At 37.0% G+C, this 14,420-nt stretch overlaps 1 protein-coding gene across 12 annotated transcripts in view; it reads left to right on the forward strand.

Annotated features, from left to right (window-relative positions):
• The window catches only part of PUM2 (pumilio RNA binding family member 2), a 116,275-nt gene that overhangs the window by 50,528 nt on the left and 51,327 nt on the right, over positions 1-14,420 (forward strand). For 10 of the 12 annotated variants that reach the window (XM_027555997.1, XM_027555991.1, XM_027555999.1 and 7 more), the window contains 2 exons: positions 10,148-10,273; positions 13,239-13,381. In XM_027555997.1, the coding sequence (XP_027411798.1) occupies positions 10,148-10,273; positions 13,239-13,381 (269 nt within the window). The remainder of the gene's footprint in view (positions 1-10,147; positions 10,274-13,238; positions 13,382-14,420) is intronic. The other 2 variants (XM_027555996.1, XM_027556000.1) reach the window with 1 other exon arrangement.

A 14,420-nucleotide genomic window follows, 5' to 3' on the forward strand; every position in this document is an offset into this window, starting at 1 on the left:
CCAGAATACACAAAGGCCACCCCAAACACAGCAATATAAACAAGATGAAGAGACAGAGGAATACCCACCAGGTAAAGGAACAGGATAAATGCCCACCAAACCAAACAAAAGAGGAAGAGATAGGGAATTTACCTGATAAAGAATTCCGAATAATGATAGTGAAAATGATCCAAAATCTTGAAAACAAAATGGAATCATAGATAAATAGCCTGGAGACAATGATTGAGAAGATGCAAGAAAGGTTTAACAAGGACCTAGAAGAAATAAAAAAGAGTCAATATATAATGAATAATGCAATAAATTATATCAAAAACACTCTGGAGGGAACCAACAGTAGAATAACAGAGGCAGAAGATAGGATTAGTGAGGTAGAAGATAGAATGGTAGAAATAAATGAATCAGAGAGGAAAAAAGAAAAACAAAAGAAATGAGGACAATCTCAGAGACCTCTGGGACAATATTAAACGCCCCAACATTCGAATCATAGGAGTCCAAGAAGAAAACAAAAAGAAAGACCATGAGAAAATACTTGAGGAGATAATAGTTGAAAACTTCCTTAAAATGGGGAAGGAAATAATCACCCAAGTCCAAGAAACCCAGAGAGTCCCAAACAGGATAAACCCAAGGCAAAACACCCTGAGACACATATTAATCAAATTAACAAAGATCAAATATCAAACATATTAAAGGGAAAACCAACAAATAACACACAAGGGGATTCCCATAAGGATAGCAGCTGATCTTTCAATAGAAACTCTTCAAGCCAGGAGGGAATGGCAGGACATACTTAAAGTGATGAAAGAAAATAACCTACAGCCCAGATTACTATACCCAGCAAGGATCTCATTGAAATATGAATGAGAAATCAAAAGCTTTACAGACAAGCAAAAGCTGAGAGAATTCAGCACCACCAAACCAGCTCTCCAACAAATGCTAAAGGATCTTCTCTAGATAGGAAACACAAAAAGGGTGTATAAACTCAAACCCAAAACAATAAAGTAAATAGCAACAGGATCATACTTATCAATAATTACCTTAAACGTAAATGAGTTGAATGCCCCAACCAAAAGACAAAGACTGGCTGAATGGATACAAAAACAAGACCCCTATATATGTTCTCTACAAGAGACCCACCTCAAAACAAGGGACACATACAGACTGAAAGTGAAGGGCTGGAAAAAGATATTCTACACAAACAGAGACCAAAAGCAGGAGTAGCAATACTCAGATAAAATAGACTTTAAAACAAAGGCTGTGAAAAGAGACAAAGAAGAACACTACATAATGATCAAAGGATCAACCCAAGAAGAAGATATAACAATTATAAATATAAATGCACCCAACATAGGAGCACTGTAGTATGTAAGACAAATGCTAACAAGTATGAAAGAGGAAATTAACAATAACACAATAATAGTGGGAGACTTTAATACCCCACTCAAACCTATGGATAGATCAACTAAACAGAAAATTAACAAGGAAACACAAACTATATACAATAGACCAGTTAGACCTAATTGATATCTATAGGACATTTCACTCCAAAACAATGAATTTCACCTTTTTCTCAAGCGCACACAGAACCTTCTCCAGGATCGATCACATCCTGGGCCATAAATCTAGCCATGGTAAATTCAAAAAAACTGAAATCATTCCAAGCATCGTTTCTGACCACAATGCAGTAAGATTAGATCTCAATTACAGGAGAAAAATTTTAAAATTCCAACATATGGAGGCTGAACAACACACTGCTCAATAACCAACAAATCACAGAAGAAATCAAAATATGCATAGAAACGAATGAAAATGAAAACACAACAACCCAAAACCTGTGGGACACTGTAAAAGCAGTGCTAAGGAGAAGGTACATAGCAATACAGACATACCTCAAGAAACAAGAAAAAAGTCAAATAAATAACCTAACTCTACACTTAAAGAACTAGAAGAGGAAGAAATGAAGAACCCCAGGGTTAGAAGGAAAGAAATCTTAAAAATTAGGGCAGAAATAAATGCAAAAGAAACAAAAGAGACCATAGCAAAAATCAACAAAGCCAAAAGCTGGTTCTTGAGAGGATAAATAAAATTGACACATTAGCCAGACTCTTCAGGAAACAAAGGGAGAAAAACCAAATCAATGGAGAGATCACAGCAGACAACACAGAAATACAAAGCATCATAAGAGACTACTATCAGCAATTATATGCCAGTAAAATGGACAACTTGGAAGAAATGGACAAATTCTTAGAAAAGTACAACTTTCCAAAACTGAACCAGGAAGAAATAGAAAATCTTAACAGACCCATCAAAAGCATCGAAATTGAAACTGTAACCAGAAATCTTCCAGCAAACAAAAGCCCAGGTCCAGACGGCTTCACAGCTGAATTCTACCAAAAATTTAGAAAAGAGCTAACACCTATCCTACTCAAACTCTTCCAGAAAATTGCAGAGGAAGGTAAACTTCCAAACTCATTCTATGAGGCCACCATCACCCTAATACCAAAACCTGACAAAAGATGCCACAAAAAAAGAAAACTACAGGCCAATATCACTGATGAACATAGATGCAAAAATCCTTAACAAAATTCTAGCAATCAGAATCCAACAACACATTAAAAAGATCATACACCATGACCAAGTGGGCTTTATCCCAGGGTGCAAGGATTCCTCAATATCCACAAATCAATCAATGTAATACACCATATTAACAAATTGAAAAATAAAAGCCATATGATTATCTCAATAGATGCAGAGAAAGCCTTAGGCAAATTTCAACATCCATTTATGATTAAAAAAACAAACAAACAAACCCAGAAAGCAGAAATAGAAGGAACATATCTCAACATAATAAAAGCTATATATGACAAACCCACAGCAAACATTATCCTCAGTGGTGAAAAATTGAAAGCATTTCCCCTAAAGTCAGGAACAAGACAGAGGTGCCCACTCTCACCACTACTATTCAACATAGTTTTGGAAGTTTTGGCCACGGCAATCAGCAGAAAAAGAAATAAAAGGAATCCAAATTGGAAAAGAAGTAAAACTCTCACTGTTTGCAGATGACATGATCCTCTACATAGAAAACCCTAAAAACTCCACCAGAAAATTACTAGAGCTAATCAATGAACATAGTATAGTAACGTTGCAGGATATAAAATCAACACACAGAAATCCCTTGCATTCCTATACACTAATAATGAGAAAATAGAGAAATTAAGGAAACAATTCCATTCACCACTGCAACGAAAAGAATAAAATACTTAGGAATATATCTACCTAAAGAAACAAAAGACCTGTATATAGAAAACTATAAAACACTGGTGAAAGAAATCAAAGAGGACACTAATAGATGGAGAAATATACCATGTTCATGGATCAAAAGAATCAATATAGTGAAAATGAGTATACAACCCAAAGCAATCTATAGATTCAGTGCAATCCCTGTCAAGCTACCAATGGTATTTTTCACAGAACTAGAACAAATAATTTCACAATTTGTATGGAAATACCAAAAACCTCAAATAGCCAAAGCAGTCAAGAAAAAAGAATGGAACTGGAGGAATCAACCTGCCTGACTTCAGGCTCTACTACAAAGCCACAGTCATCAAGATAGTATGGTACTGGCACAAAGACAGAAATATAGATCAGTGGAACAAAATAGAAAGACCAGAGATAAATCCACGCACCTATGGACGCCTTATCTTTGACAAAGGAGGCAAGAATATACAATGGATTAAAGACAATCTCTTTAACAAGTGGTGCTAGGAAAACTGGTCAACCACTTGTAAAAGAATGAAACTAGAACACTTTCTAACACCATACACAAAAATAAAATGGATCAAAGATCTAAACATAAGACCAGAAACTATAAAACTCCTAGAGGAGAACATAGGCAAAACACTCTCCAACATAAATCACAGCTGGATCCTCTATGACCCACCTCCCAGAATATTGGAAATAATAGCAAAAATAAACAAATGGGACCTAATTAAAATTAAAAGCTTCTGCACAACAAAGGAAACTCTAAGCAAGGTGAAAAGACAGCCTTCAGAATGGGAGAAAATAATAGCAAATGAAGCAACTGACAAATAATTAATCTCAAAAATATGCAGGCAACCCCTGCAGCTCAATTCCAGAAAAATGGACAACCCAATCAAAAAATGGGCCAAAGAACTAAACAGACATTTCTCCAAAGAAGATGTACAGATGGCTAACAAACACATGAAAAGATGCTCAATATCACTCATTATCAGAGAAATGCAAATCAAAACCACAATGAGGTACCATTTGACACCAGTCAGAATGGCTGCTATCCAAAAGTCGACAAGCAATAAATGCTGGAGAGGGTGTGGAGAAAAGGGAACCTTCTCACACTGTTGGTGGGAATGCAAACTAGTACAGCTACTATAGAGAATGGTGTGGAGATTCCTTAAAAAACTGGAAATAGAACTACCGTATAACCCAGCAATCCCACTGCTCGGCATATACACCGAGGAAACCAGAATTGAAAGAGAGACATGTACCCCAGTGTTCATTGCAGCACTGTTTATAATAGCCGGGACATGGAAGCAACCTAGGTGTCCATCAGCAGATGAATGGATAAGAAAGCTGTGGTACATATGCACAATGGATTATTGCTCAGCCATTAAAAAGAATACATTTGAATCAGTTCTAATGAGGTGGATGAAACTGGAGCCTATTATACAGAGTGAAGTAAGCCGGAAAGAAAAACACCAATACAGTATGCTGCTGCTGCTAAGTCGCTTCAGTCGTGTCGCATTCCAATACAGTATACTAACACATACATATGGAATTTAGAATTATGGTAATGATAACCCTGTTTGCGAGACAGCAGAAGAGACACAGATGTATAGAACAGTCTTTTGGACTCTGTGGGAAAGGGAGAGGGTGGGATGATTTGGGAGAATGGCATTGAAACATGTATAATATCATATGTGAAATGGATCCCCAGTCCAGGTTTGATGAATGATACAGGATGCTCGGGGCTGGTGCACAGGGATGACCCAGATGGATGGTATGTGGAGGGAGGTGGGACGGGGGGTTCAGGATGGGGAACACATGTATACCCGTGGCGGATTCAACACGTGTACACCCTTGGTTGATGTATGGCAAAACCAATACAATATTGTAAAGTAATTGGCCTCCAATTAAAATAAATAAATTTATATTAAAAACAAAACACACATGGGGTGGACTGCATAATTAATTAGCTATCATCTAGGAGGAAATACACCAGAAGATAAAACTTAGGAAATCTCTCAGAACACTGAAAAGTTACACATAGTAATCAGGATGTGGGATGGAGTAAGGAGTAACTAAACTAGTGCAAGGCTTTTTCTGAAGGCTTGAATAAATGGGGACGCATGCCCTTTGGGGGAAACTCAACACCTTAAAGATGTCAGATCAGATCAGATCAGTCGCTCAGTCGTGTCCGACTCTTTGCGACCCCGTGAATTGCAGCACGCCAGGCTTCCCTGTCCATCACCAACTCCCGGAGTTCACCCAGACTCACGTCCATCGAGTCATTGATGCCATCCAGCCATCTCATCCTCTGTTGGCCCCTTCTCCTCCTGCCCCCAATCCCTCCCAGCATCAGAGTCTTTTCCAGTGAGTCAGCTCTTTGCGTGAGATGGCCAAAGTACTGGAGTTTCAGCTTTAGCATCATTCCTTCCAAAGAAATCCCAGGGCTGATCTCCTTCAGAATGGACTGGTTGGATCTCCTTGCAGTCCAAGGGACTCTCAAGAGTCTTCTCCAACAACACAGTTCAAAACCATCAATTCTTCGGTGCTCAGCCGCCTTCACAGTCCAACTCTCACATCCATACATGACCACAGGAGAAACCATAGCCTTAGACTAGACGAACCTTTGTTGGCAAAGTAATGTCTCTGCTTTTGAATATGCTATCTATGTTGGTCATAACTTTCCTTCCAAGGAGTAAGTGTCTTTTAATTTCATGGCTGCAGTCACCATCTGTAGTGATTTTGGAGCCCAGAAAAATAAAGTCTCACACTGTTTCCACTGTTTCCCCATCTATTTCCCATGAAGTGGTGGGACCGGATGCCATGATCTTCGTTTTCTGAATGTTGAGCTTTAAGCCAACTTTTTCACTCTCCACTTTCACTTTCATCAAGAGGCTTTTGAGTTCCTCTTCACTTTCTGCCATAAGGGTGGTGTCATCTGCATATCTGAGGTTATTGATATTTTTCCTGGCAATCTTGATTCCAGTTTGTGTTTCTTCCAGTCCAACGTTTCTCATGATGTACTCTGCATATAAGTTAAATAAGCAGGGTGACAATATACAGCCTTGACGAACTCCTTTTCCTATTTGGAACCAGTCTGTTGTTCCATGTCCAGTTCTAACTGTTGCTTCCTGACCTGCATACAGGTTTCTCAAGAGACAGATCAGGTGATCTGGTATTCCTATCTCTTTCAGAATTTTCCACAGTTTATTGTGATCCACACAGTCAAAGGCTTTGGCATAGTCAATAAAGCAGAAATAGATGTTTTTCTGGAACTCTCTTGCTTTTGCCATGATCCAGCGGATGTTGGCAATTTGATCTCTGGTTCCTCTGCCTTTTCTAAAACCAGCTTGAACATCAGGAAGTTCACGGTTCACATATTGCTGAAGCCTGGCTTGGAGAATTTTGAGCATTACTTCACTAGTGTGTGAGATGAGTGCAATTGTGCGGTAGTTTAAGCATTCTTTGGCATTGCCTTTCTTTGGGATTGGAATGAAAACTGACCTTTTCCAGTCCTGTGGCCACTGCTGAGTTTTCCAAATTTGCTGGCATATTGAGTGCAGCGCTTTCACAGCATCATCTTTTAGGATTTGAAATAGCTCAACTGGAAGGAATTCCATCACCTCCACTAGCTTTATTCGTAGTGATGCTTTCTAGGGCCCACTTGACTTCCCATTCCAGGATGTCTGGCTCTAGGTGAGTGATCACACCATCGTGATTATCTGAGTCATGAAGATCTTTTTTGTACAGTTCTTCTGTGTATTCTTGCCATCTCTTAATATCTTCTGCTTCTGTTAGGTCCATACCATTTCTGTCCTTTATCGAGCTCATCTCTGCATGAAATCTTCCTTTGGTATCTCTGATTTTCTTGAAGAGATCCCTAGTGTTTCCCATTCTGTTGTTTTCCTCTATTTCTTTGCATTGATCGCTGAGGAAGGCTTTCTTATCTCTTCTTGCTATTCTTTGGAACTCTGCATTCAAATGTTTATATCTTTCCTTTAAAGATGTCAATTCTCCTTAAATTGTGAATTTAATATATTGATTGGAATCCCAACAGGACCTTTTTTCTTTTTTTGAAACTTAAAACTTTGCTTTTGATATTTATCTCAAAAAAGTAAAACCAGAAAGTTAATAGAACACCTAAATGAGAGATGGACTTAACCCTATTTCAAAGTAATTATTATCTTCAAGGTTAAAACATTGTTGCACTGGCTGAGAGATATATAACTAGATCAGTAGATAAGAATACTCTGAAGTGAGGGTGTGTGTGTGTTTGGGGTGTAGGGATAGTGTGACTTTTAATCTTAACATTGCAAATTAATTTTATAAAAGTATTTTTGGAGAATGACTTGGAGATAATTGGGTCATATTCCGATGGATAAGAATTTTAATGAAAAAATAAAAGTATACAAGATTTGATATAGTTTGTCTCTTTGATAGCCAAAGAACCATAGATTAAAACCAACTGGTTTTAATACTTTACTTCTGACATTGTCAACTTTTAAAAAATTCGAGAATACCTTATTTCATCTGAGTGTAGGTGGTATTCTTGTATATTCATGGCAGTAGTGTAAATTGGTAAAACGTTCCTGGAGGGTAATCTGGAGAGGCGGATGGAGATTAAATATATATGTTTGTCCATTTAAGTGAATTTTCATAAGGATATGGTAATGTAGTATACTTAATAATAGCATTATTAATAGCAAAAAGTGAATCATCTGTATATCTGTAGTAGACTAGTTAAATCATGTTCCTTTTATGTAGTGGGATCCAGAACTCTGTAGCTATAAATATTACTAGAAAATTGCCCTGCAGTCTAGTGGTTAGGAGGCACGCTTTCACTGCCAAGGGCCAGAGTTCAATCCCTGGTTGTGGGAAACGATCCTGCAAGCCAGGTGGCATGCAGCACCCTGCTACACACACCACCAAAAAAATAATAAATAGGTATCCCTTGACATCGAAAGGGATCTGTGTTTAACTGGCAAGTGAGAAAAGCATATTAAAGTACCATAAAAGCCTCTTGATGAAAGTGAAAGTGGAGAGTGAAAAAGTTGGCTTAAAGCTCAACATTCAGAAAACGAAGATCATGGCATCTGGTCCCATCACTTCATGGGAAATCGATGGGGAAACAGTGGAAACAGTGTGAGACTTTATTTTTTTGGGCTCCAAAATCACTGCAGACGGTGACTGGAGCCATGAAATTAAAAGACGCGTACTCCTTGGAGGGAAAGTTATGACCAATATAGATAGCATATTCAAAAGCAGAGACATTACTTTGCCAACAAAGGTTCGTCTAGTCTAAGGCTATGGTTTTTCCTGTGGTCATGTATGGATGTGAGAGTTGGACTGTGAAGAAGGCTGAACGCTGAAGAATTGATGCTTTTGAACTGTGGTGTTGGAGAAGACTCCTGAGAGTCCCTTGGACTGCAAGGAGATCCAACCAGTCCATCCTAAAGGAGATCAGTCCTGGGTGTTCATTGGAAGGACTGATGTTGAAGCTGAAACTCCAATACTTTGGCCACCTGTTGCAAAGAGCTGACTCATTTGAAAAGACCCTGATGCTGGGAAAGAATGAGGGCAGGACAAGGGGATGACAGAGGATGAGATGGTTGGATGGCATCACCGACTCTGGACGTGGGTTTGGGTGGACTCTGGGAGTTGGTGGTGGACAAGGAGGCCTGGTGTGCTGTGGTTCATGGGGTTACAAAGAGTCGGACATAACTGAGCGACTAAACTGAACTGAGCTGAATCACAGTAGAGACACTAGAGGGAAATCTCGAAAGCCTTTGATCTAGGGCATAGCTAAGAATGCAGCTTTGAACAAATGATCTTTTAAATAGTGCAAGGATTTAATTGAACCCTCTGTTTTATTCAAATGGCCTGGGCATGAAATCACTATTGTAGGTTGTGGCCATTATTTCTTAAAATTCCATAAGGGTAAACATTTTTTTGAGATTTTTGTTTGTGGCATTTGCGTGTGTGGATGCTAGGTCCATGAGAAATAATATTTACATTGTGCATCACAGTCCAGAAACATGAAAATCTCTATAATATAGTAAGCATAAAAGTTATTTTATGTCCACTTGCTTTTTATGTCTATATCCATCCCCCACCATCTTTTTCAACTTCAACATTTTTGAGCTCCTTTAACTTTAAACATATTCTCTTTAGCTATTTCCTACCTTGTACTTTTCACATTTACTTTCCAGAAGAGGAAATTCTAGCATAAATCTTCCTTAGCCTCCTTTACCAAGTCTATTTTGGCATATATTAGACTCAGAAGTGGGTTTATTCTCCTGCTTAAAACTCACTGTTTTCCTTTTACTTTCAGAGTAAAGTCCCAACTGCTTAACTTGACCCAGGAAGCTCTTCATGAGTCTCCATTTTGATTATGGCTCCAGTTTTATCTTACCACAACTCCATACCATCCTACCAAAAGCTTCTTTGATATCCTGTTTCTCTGTGCTCATCGCACTTACACTGTATTCTACTTGTTTTTCTGACTAGATTGTGATTTGTGAGGGCAGATCATATCTGTCCTCCTCAGTTTTGAACCCCTAGCTCATAGTTGACTTAATAAAGATTAAATGAAAAACCACTATTGAACAATAGTAGTTCTAGCTGTAAACATTTATTGTGTTCCTGTTATGTGCTAGTAGTATACAATCATTTATATTTAATTTGAACAGAAATTACTGGTTATATACCTGTTTCATACATGAAGAACCCCAGCAACAGGTTGCGTTACATGCTCAAGGTCACTTAGGTAATAAGCGTTAGAATTATCATATACTCTCTCCTCCCCAACTCCAATTTCAGAATAGAAATTTTTTCCTAATGAAGAAAGTCATGCTTACGTTTTTATTATTTCTCTCTCTTTCAAATATAGCTGGTGTATTTTCAGCAGGCCTTGCTCCAGCTGCATTTGTGCCAAATCCATATATTATTAGTGCTGCTCCTCCAGGGACTGATCCGTATACTGCAGCAGGATTGGCTGCAGCAGCTACATTAGCAGGTAACTTACTGTTCATACTTGTTTTCTTGTTCTGGATTTAGTTTTAATTTTGGGGTAAGCTTTACTTTTGTCTTTTGGGGCAATTTGAAGTTCCTAGGGAAAACTGAAACATATATCCAGAGTGAAATGAAGTTTCCAGAGTTAGTTTATTTTTCAACTATAATGCTACAGGAGAAAACCTAAGTCTAATAACTCTTTTCCTCCTGTGCATAGTTGGTTTACATTTTAGTTTTATAGTTTGAAAAATCTTGCATTAGCAAATCTTTATTCTTGTAATTGATCCCATTTACCCACAGAGACAATGCAAATAAAGTTACTTCTCAGAAAATAAGATGGACACTCACAGGAGCCTCTATCGCAGCTGCCCCCAGATCAGGAATAGTAAACACCCATGTCAGGAATAGGACAAGGTAAAGAGGTTCAGTCTTGAGTGAATGAGTATCTAAAAAGTAAAGTTTAATTAGCAGTATCAGAATAAACAGGCAAGCTGAGGGATGAAAAGGTGGGATTGAGTTGGAAAGAATATATTAGTAAATGTCAAAGCCTGATAACTACCACTCAAAATCTGGACTAAAAAGCAAAAGTATACAGTGTCATGTGTCAATTGTATTGCACTAAAGCTAAAAAAAAAAAATTTTTTTTTTTTTAAACCAAATTGTATTTCCCATTTAAGTAAGGAAGACTTGTGTACTGGTTTGGCACAATATTATTGAATAAAGTGATTTGTTGTCTAGGGTTTAGAGGGAGAAGTTGTTTTACATTGAGTCAGTTATAGAGACAGGAATGAATTAGTCTTAAGCATGATTTATGTTGGTTACCAAGACAGGAGCAGGGAGATATATCAACTGTGGAAGTGTGTTTCTGTTTCCTTGTTTGAGGCTGCTGATTGACTAACTTTTCGTAACTTGAAGCTGTCAGTGATAAACTCACTGAATTACCACTGATCAATTAATGTTAAATCCGCTTCTGGTAGTTATTTATTATCATGCCTGCAGAACAGGTATTTTTTTCTTAGGCATTTGTGGGTTTCTTAGGTATCTGTGGACCTTTTTTTTTTTTTTAATACACAAGAATTTTAAGACGTGGGAAAAAAATGTTAATTTCAAATTCTTGCTGGATCCCTTAGTTAGCCAACTGACACTAACCTGTCACAATGAGTACTTCTGGTGTAGATCTGCCTGTGATTCCATAAGGATGTGAGCTTTCCTAGTACCATTTAACTGGATGTTAATATGTAAAGTGCTGGTATATCTTAAATACAGAGAATCATTAATCTGTGAATCTATGGAACCTGAAAGAAGCAACTTTAAATGATCATTAGTTTCAAGATAAGGATTCTTGGCATTCTGGACTTACTTAGAATTTCTGAGATCAGTACTGTCCAGTAGAAATAGAACGGGAGCCAGATTGTAACTTAAGCTTTTTTTTCCCCCCCTAGTAACCATATTATAAAAGTAAAAAACATGAACTTAATTTCAGTGATCTGTTTGATTTAACTATTGATTATTGATAGTTTTTATTGATAGGTACTTTTTTTTTAGTGCTAAGTCTTCAAAATCCCCATAGTAAGTATGTATTACATACTTAGAACACATCTCAGTTCAGGCTATTCAACTTTCAACTGTTTAGCCACAGGTAACTTCTGGCTACTTCTGGACAGAGAAATTCTAGCTGGATGTCTGATTCTTTTGTTCTGTTGTGACAGTGTATCCTTTCTTCATAAATCCTTTTCTTAGGTTTTAAGAGTCTTTATTATAGATTTTGCTTAAACTGTCTTTAGAATTATTATTTTTTTTTTTTGAAGCTTTTCATGTTAGTGGTTCAATTACATTGGACTTCATTTTCTTCTAAAACAAAGTGAAACCAAGAGTTTGACTTTCTAAAATACATGTTAGATACACTAATATGTAATGCTTCCCTCGTAGCTTAGTTGGTCAAGAATCTGCCTCCAATGCAGAAGACCCAGATTCAGTTCCTGGGTTGGGAAGATCCTATGGACAGAGAAGCCTGGCAGGCTACAGTCCATGGGGTCTCAAGAGTCGGACACCAGTTAGTGACTACACCATCACCACCACCAGATACACTAAAATCATATCAATGGAATTTAGGACATATTTGTTTTATCAGCCAGGAAACATGACATGTTAATTATTAATTTAATGGTAGGTCTTATTTTGTGTGATACTACATACTGACCAGAAATTAAATTTTATCTTGGATAAAGTAGATAGAGCAAGAATTTCCTCTGTTTTTCCTGAGTTGCCTTCTTATGCCTGTGTCCCTTTATGATTATATAATATAGTTCATTCTTGTCTTAACTCACTGGTTCCAGTTTCCTAATCACATAAGCACTGACGTTTCATTTATTTTTATGTGATTTTCAATTGCTTTGTGAGAATTGTAACTAATTTTGTTTTCAGATATGAAAAATATTTTAAAATTCTGTTTACAAATAAAATATACTTCTAGCAAGCTTAGTACCAAAATGTTCCCTAGTTTTATGTTACAGTTTACAAATTAAAAGCCAAAAATGTTTTCAGTTAAAAAAATTCCTTTTTAAAAAGAGTGATGAATTGAATATAGGAAGTCTTTATGTTGTCTAATGTTCCTATTTGCCAGTGTCAAGTACATAAACTAGTATTCAATAGATGTTGAAAAGGTGATTAAGTACCCTGTCAGTTCATTTGTCCCTCTTGAGTTTAGCTTCATATCTTTTCATTAATACCACTGCTGCCACCTCTGAATACTTTCTTTTTTTAATAATTCATGCCTTGGTAGACTTTGTCTCTAGTAGAATTGGGAAAGGGGAAAGCAATTCCATGTGGATATAGGATTGTAAGAACATCTACTCTAAGTCTTATACACTGTTCCTTTTTATGATCTAATAGTAACTGACCAACCTTATTCTATAAAATGTAGTGACTTTTTTTTTTATTTTTTTGGGGGGGTGGGATGTGGGGTTTAGGTCCGGCAGTGGTTCCACCTCAGTATTATGGTGTTCCGTGGGGGGTGTATCCAGCCAATTTATTTCAGCAGCAAGCTGCAGCTGCGGCAAACAACACCGCAAATCAACAAGCAGCATCACAAGCTCAGCCTGGACAGCAACAGGTATAGGCTTGCCTTCATTAAATAATACCTAAAGAGTCTTTGAAGTTGTATGAGCCCCTTGCATTCAAGCTCTGTGTTTTTTCTCTGTTTAATTTTCCCAGTGTGTTTAGCACAGTACCTATCATATAGTTGATACACAAGTATTACGGTTTTTTTTTCCCGCTAGTTGTAATTATATGAATTTGAATATTTAGTTGTATTCCACTTCTACATTTTCATTTTTGAAACTGTCTTGAAATGTCTTAACAGTTTTTAATTTTTTCTTCACTTCTTAAAGTGTACTCACAGTATTTCTATTAAAGTGATTGTCAGTTCATTTTCTTCTGGGTATTTAAATTACTGTTTTAAATATTAACTTAATATATTTCTGACCAGAAAAAGGAGGTTACTGGGTACTTTGTTTTTAAGCAAAGAAAGATGAAATATTTTCAGTAAAGGTTAGATTTAATTTCTTAAAACAGAAAATGTTTATCTTGAAGATTTTTTTCCCAGTTTCTGCTTTCCTGAAGCTATTTTTGTAAGTAAATGTCAAAAAAAAATTCTGATAAAAATGCCAGAATTCTGGTTGTCACATTTATCATATTTATACCAAAGAAGCAACTTAATGACAAGTACAGTGTTTGTTACTTGGCAGTTGAATTTTCTTTTTAAACTATGTTGATGTTCTGTTAAAGCTGTCCTTTGACTCAGTCCTTGTAGATTATGCCATAGCACCATTTAATACTCTTAAAATCTGTCTTCTTCTGCTACATAAAAAAAATCACATTGCCTAAACATGACCCGTACTTGTGGCATGATGCTTGCTTCCGTGGTTGGACTTGAGATGAATCCCCCTTGTCCTGAACTGTTGAAGTCTTTCCCTTTGTGAAATTAATGTGTATCATGGTTGTGTATTATCACTGCAAGAAGAGCTGTGTATTATGAAGTAGTAAAGTTTGACCATTCTTAAGTTTTCACATTTTTTGATGAAATCTTTGTTCCTTTTGTCACGCTAAGATTTTACAGTTAAAAGCAGCATTTTGCTCACTTTATTAAAGCT

Source organism: Bos indicus x Bos taurus, chromosome 11 (genome assembly GCF_003369695.1).
Source record: "Bos indicus x Bos taurus breed Angus x Brahman F1 hybrid chromosome 11, Bos_hybrid_MaternalHap_v2.0, whole genome shotgun sequence".
Classification (NCBI taxonomy): Eukaryota; Metazoa; Chordata; class Mammalia; order Artiodactyla; family Bovidae; genus Bos; species Bos indicus x Bos taurus.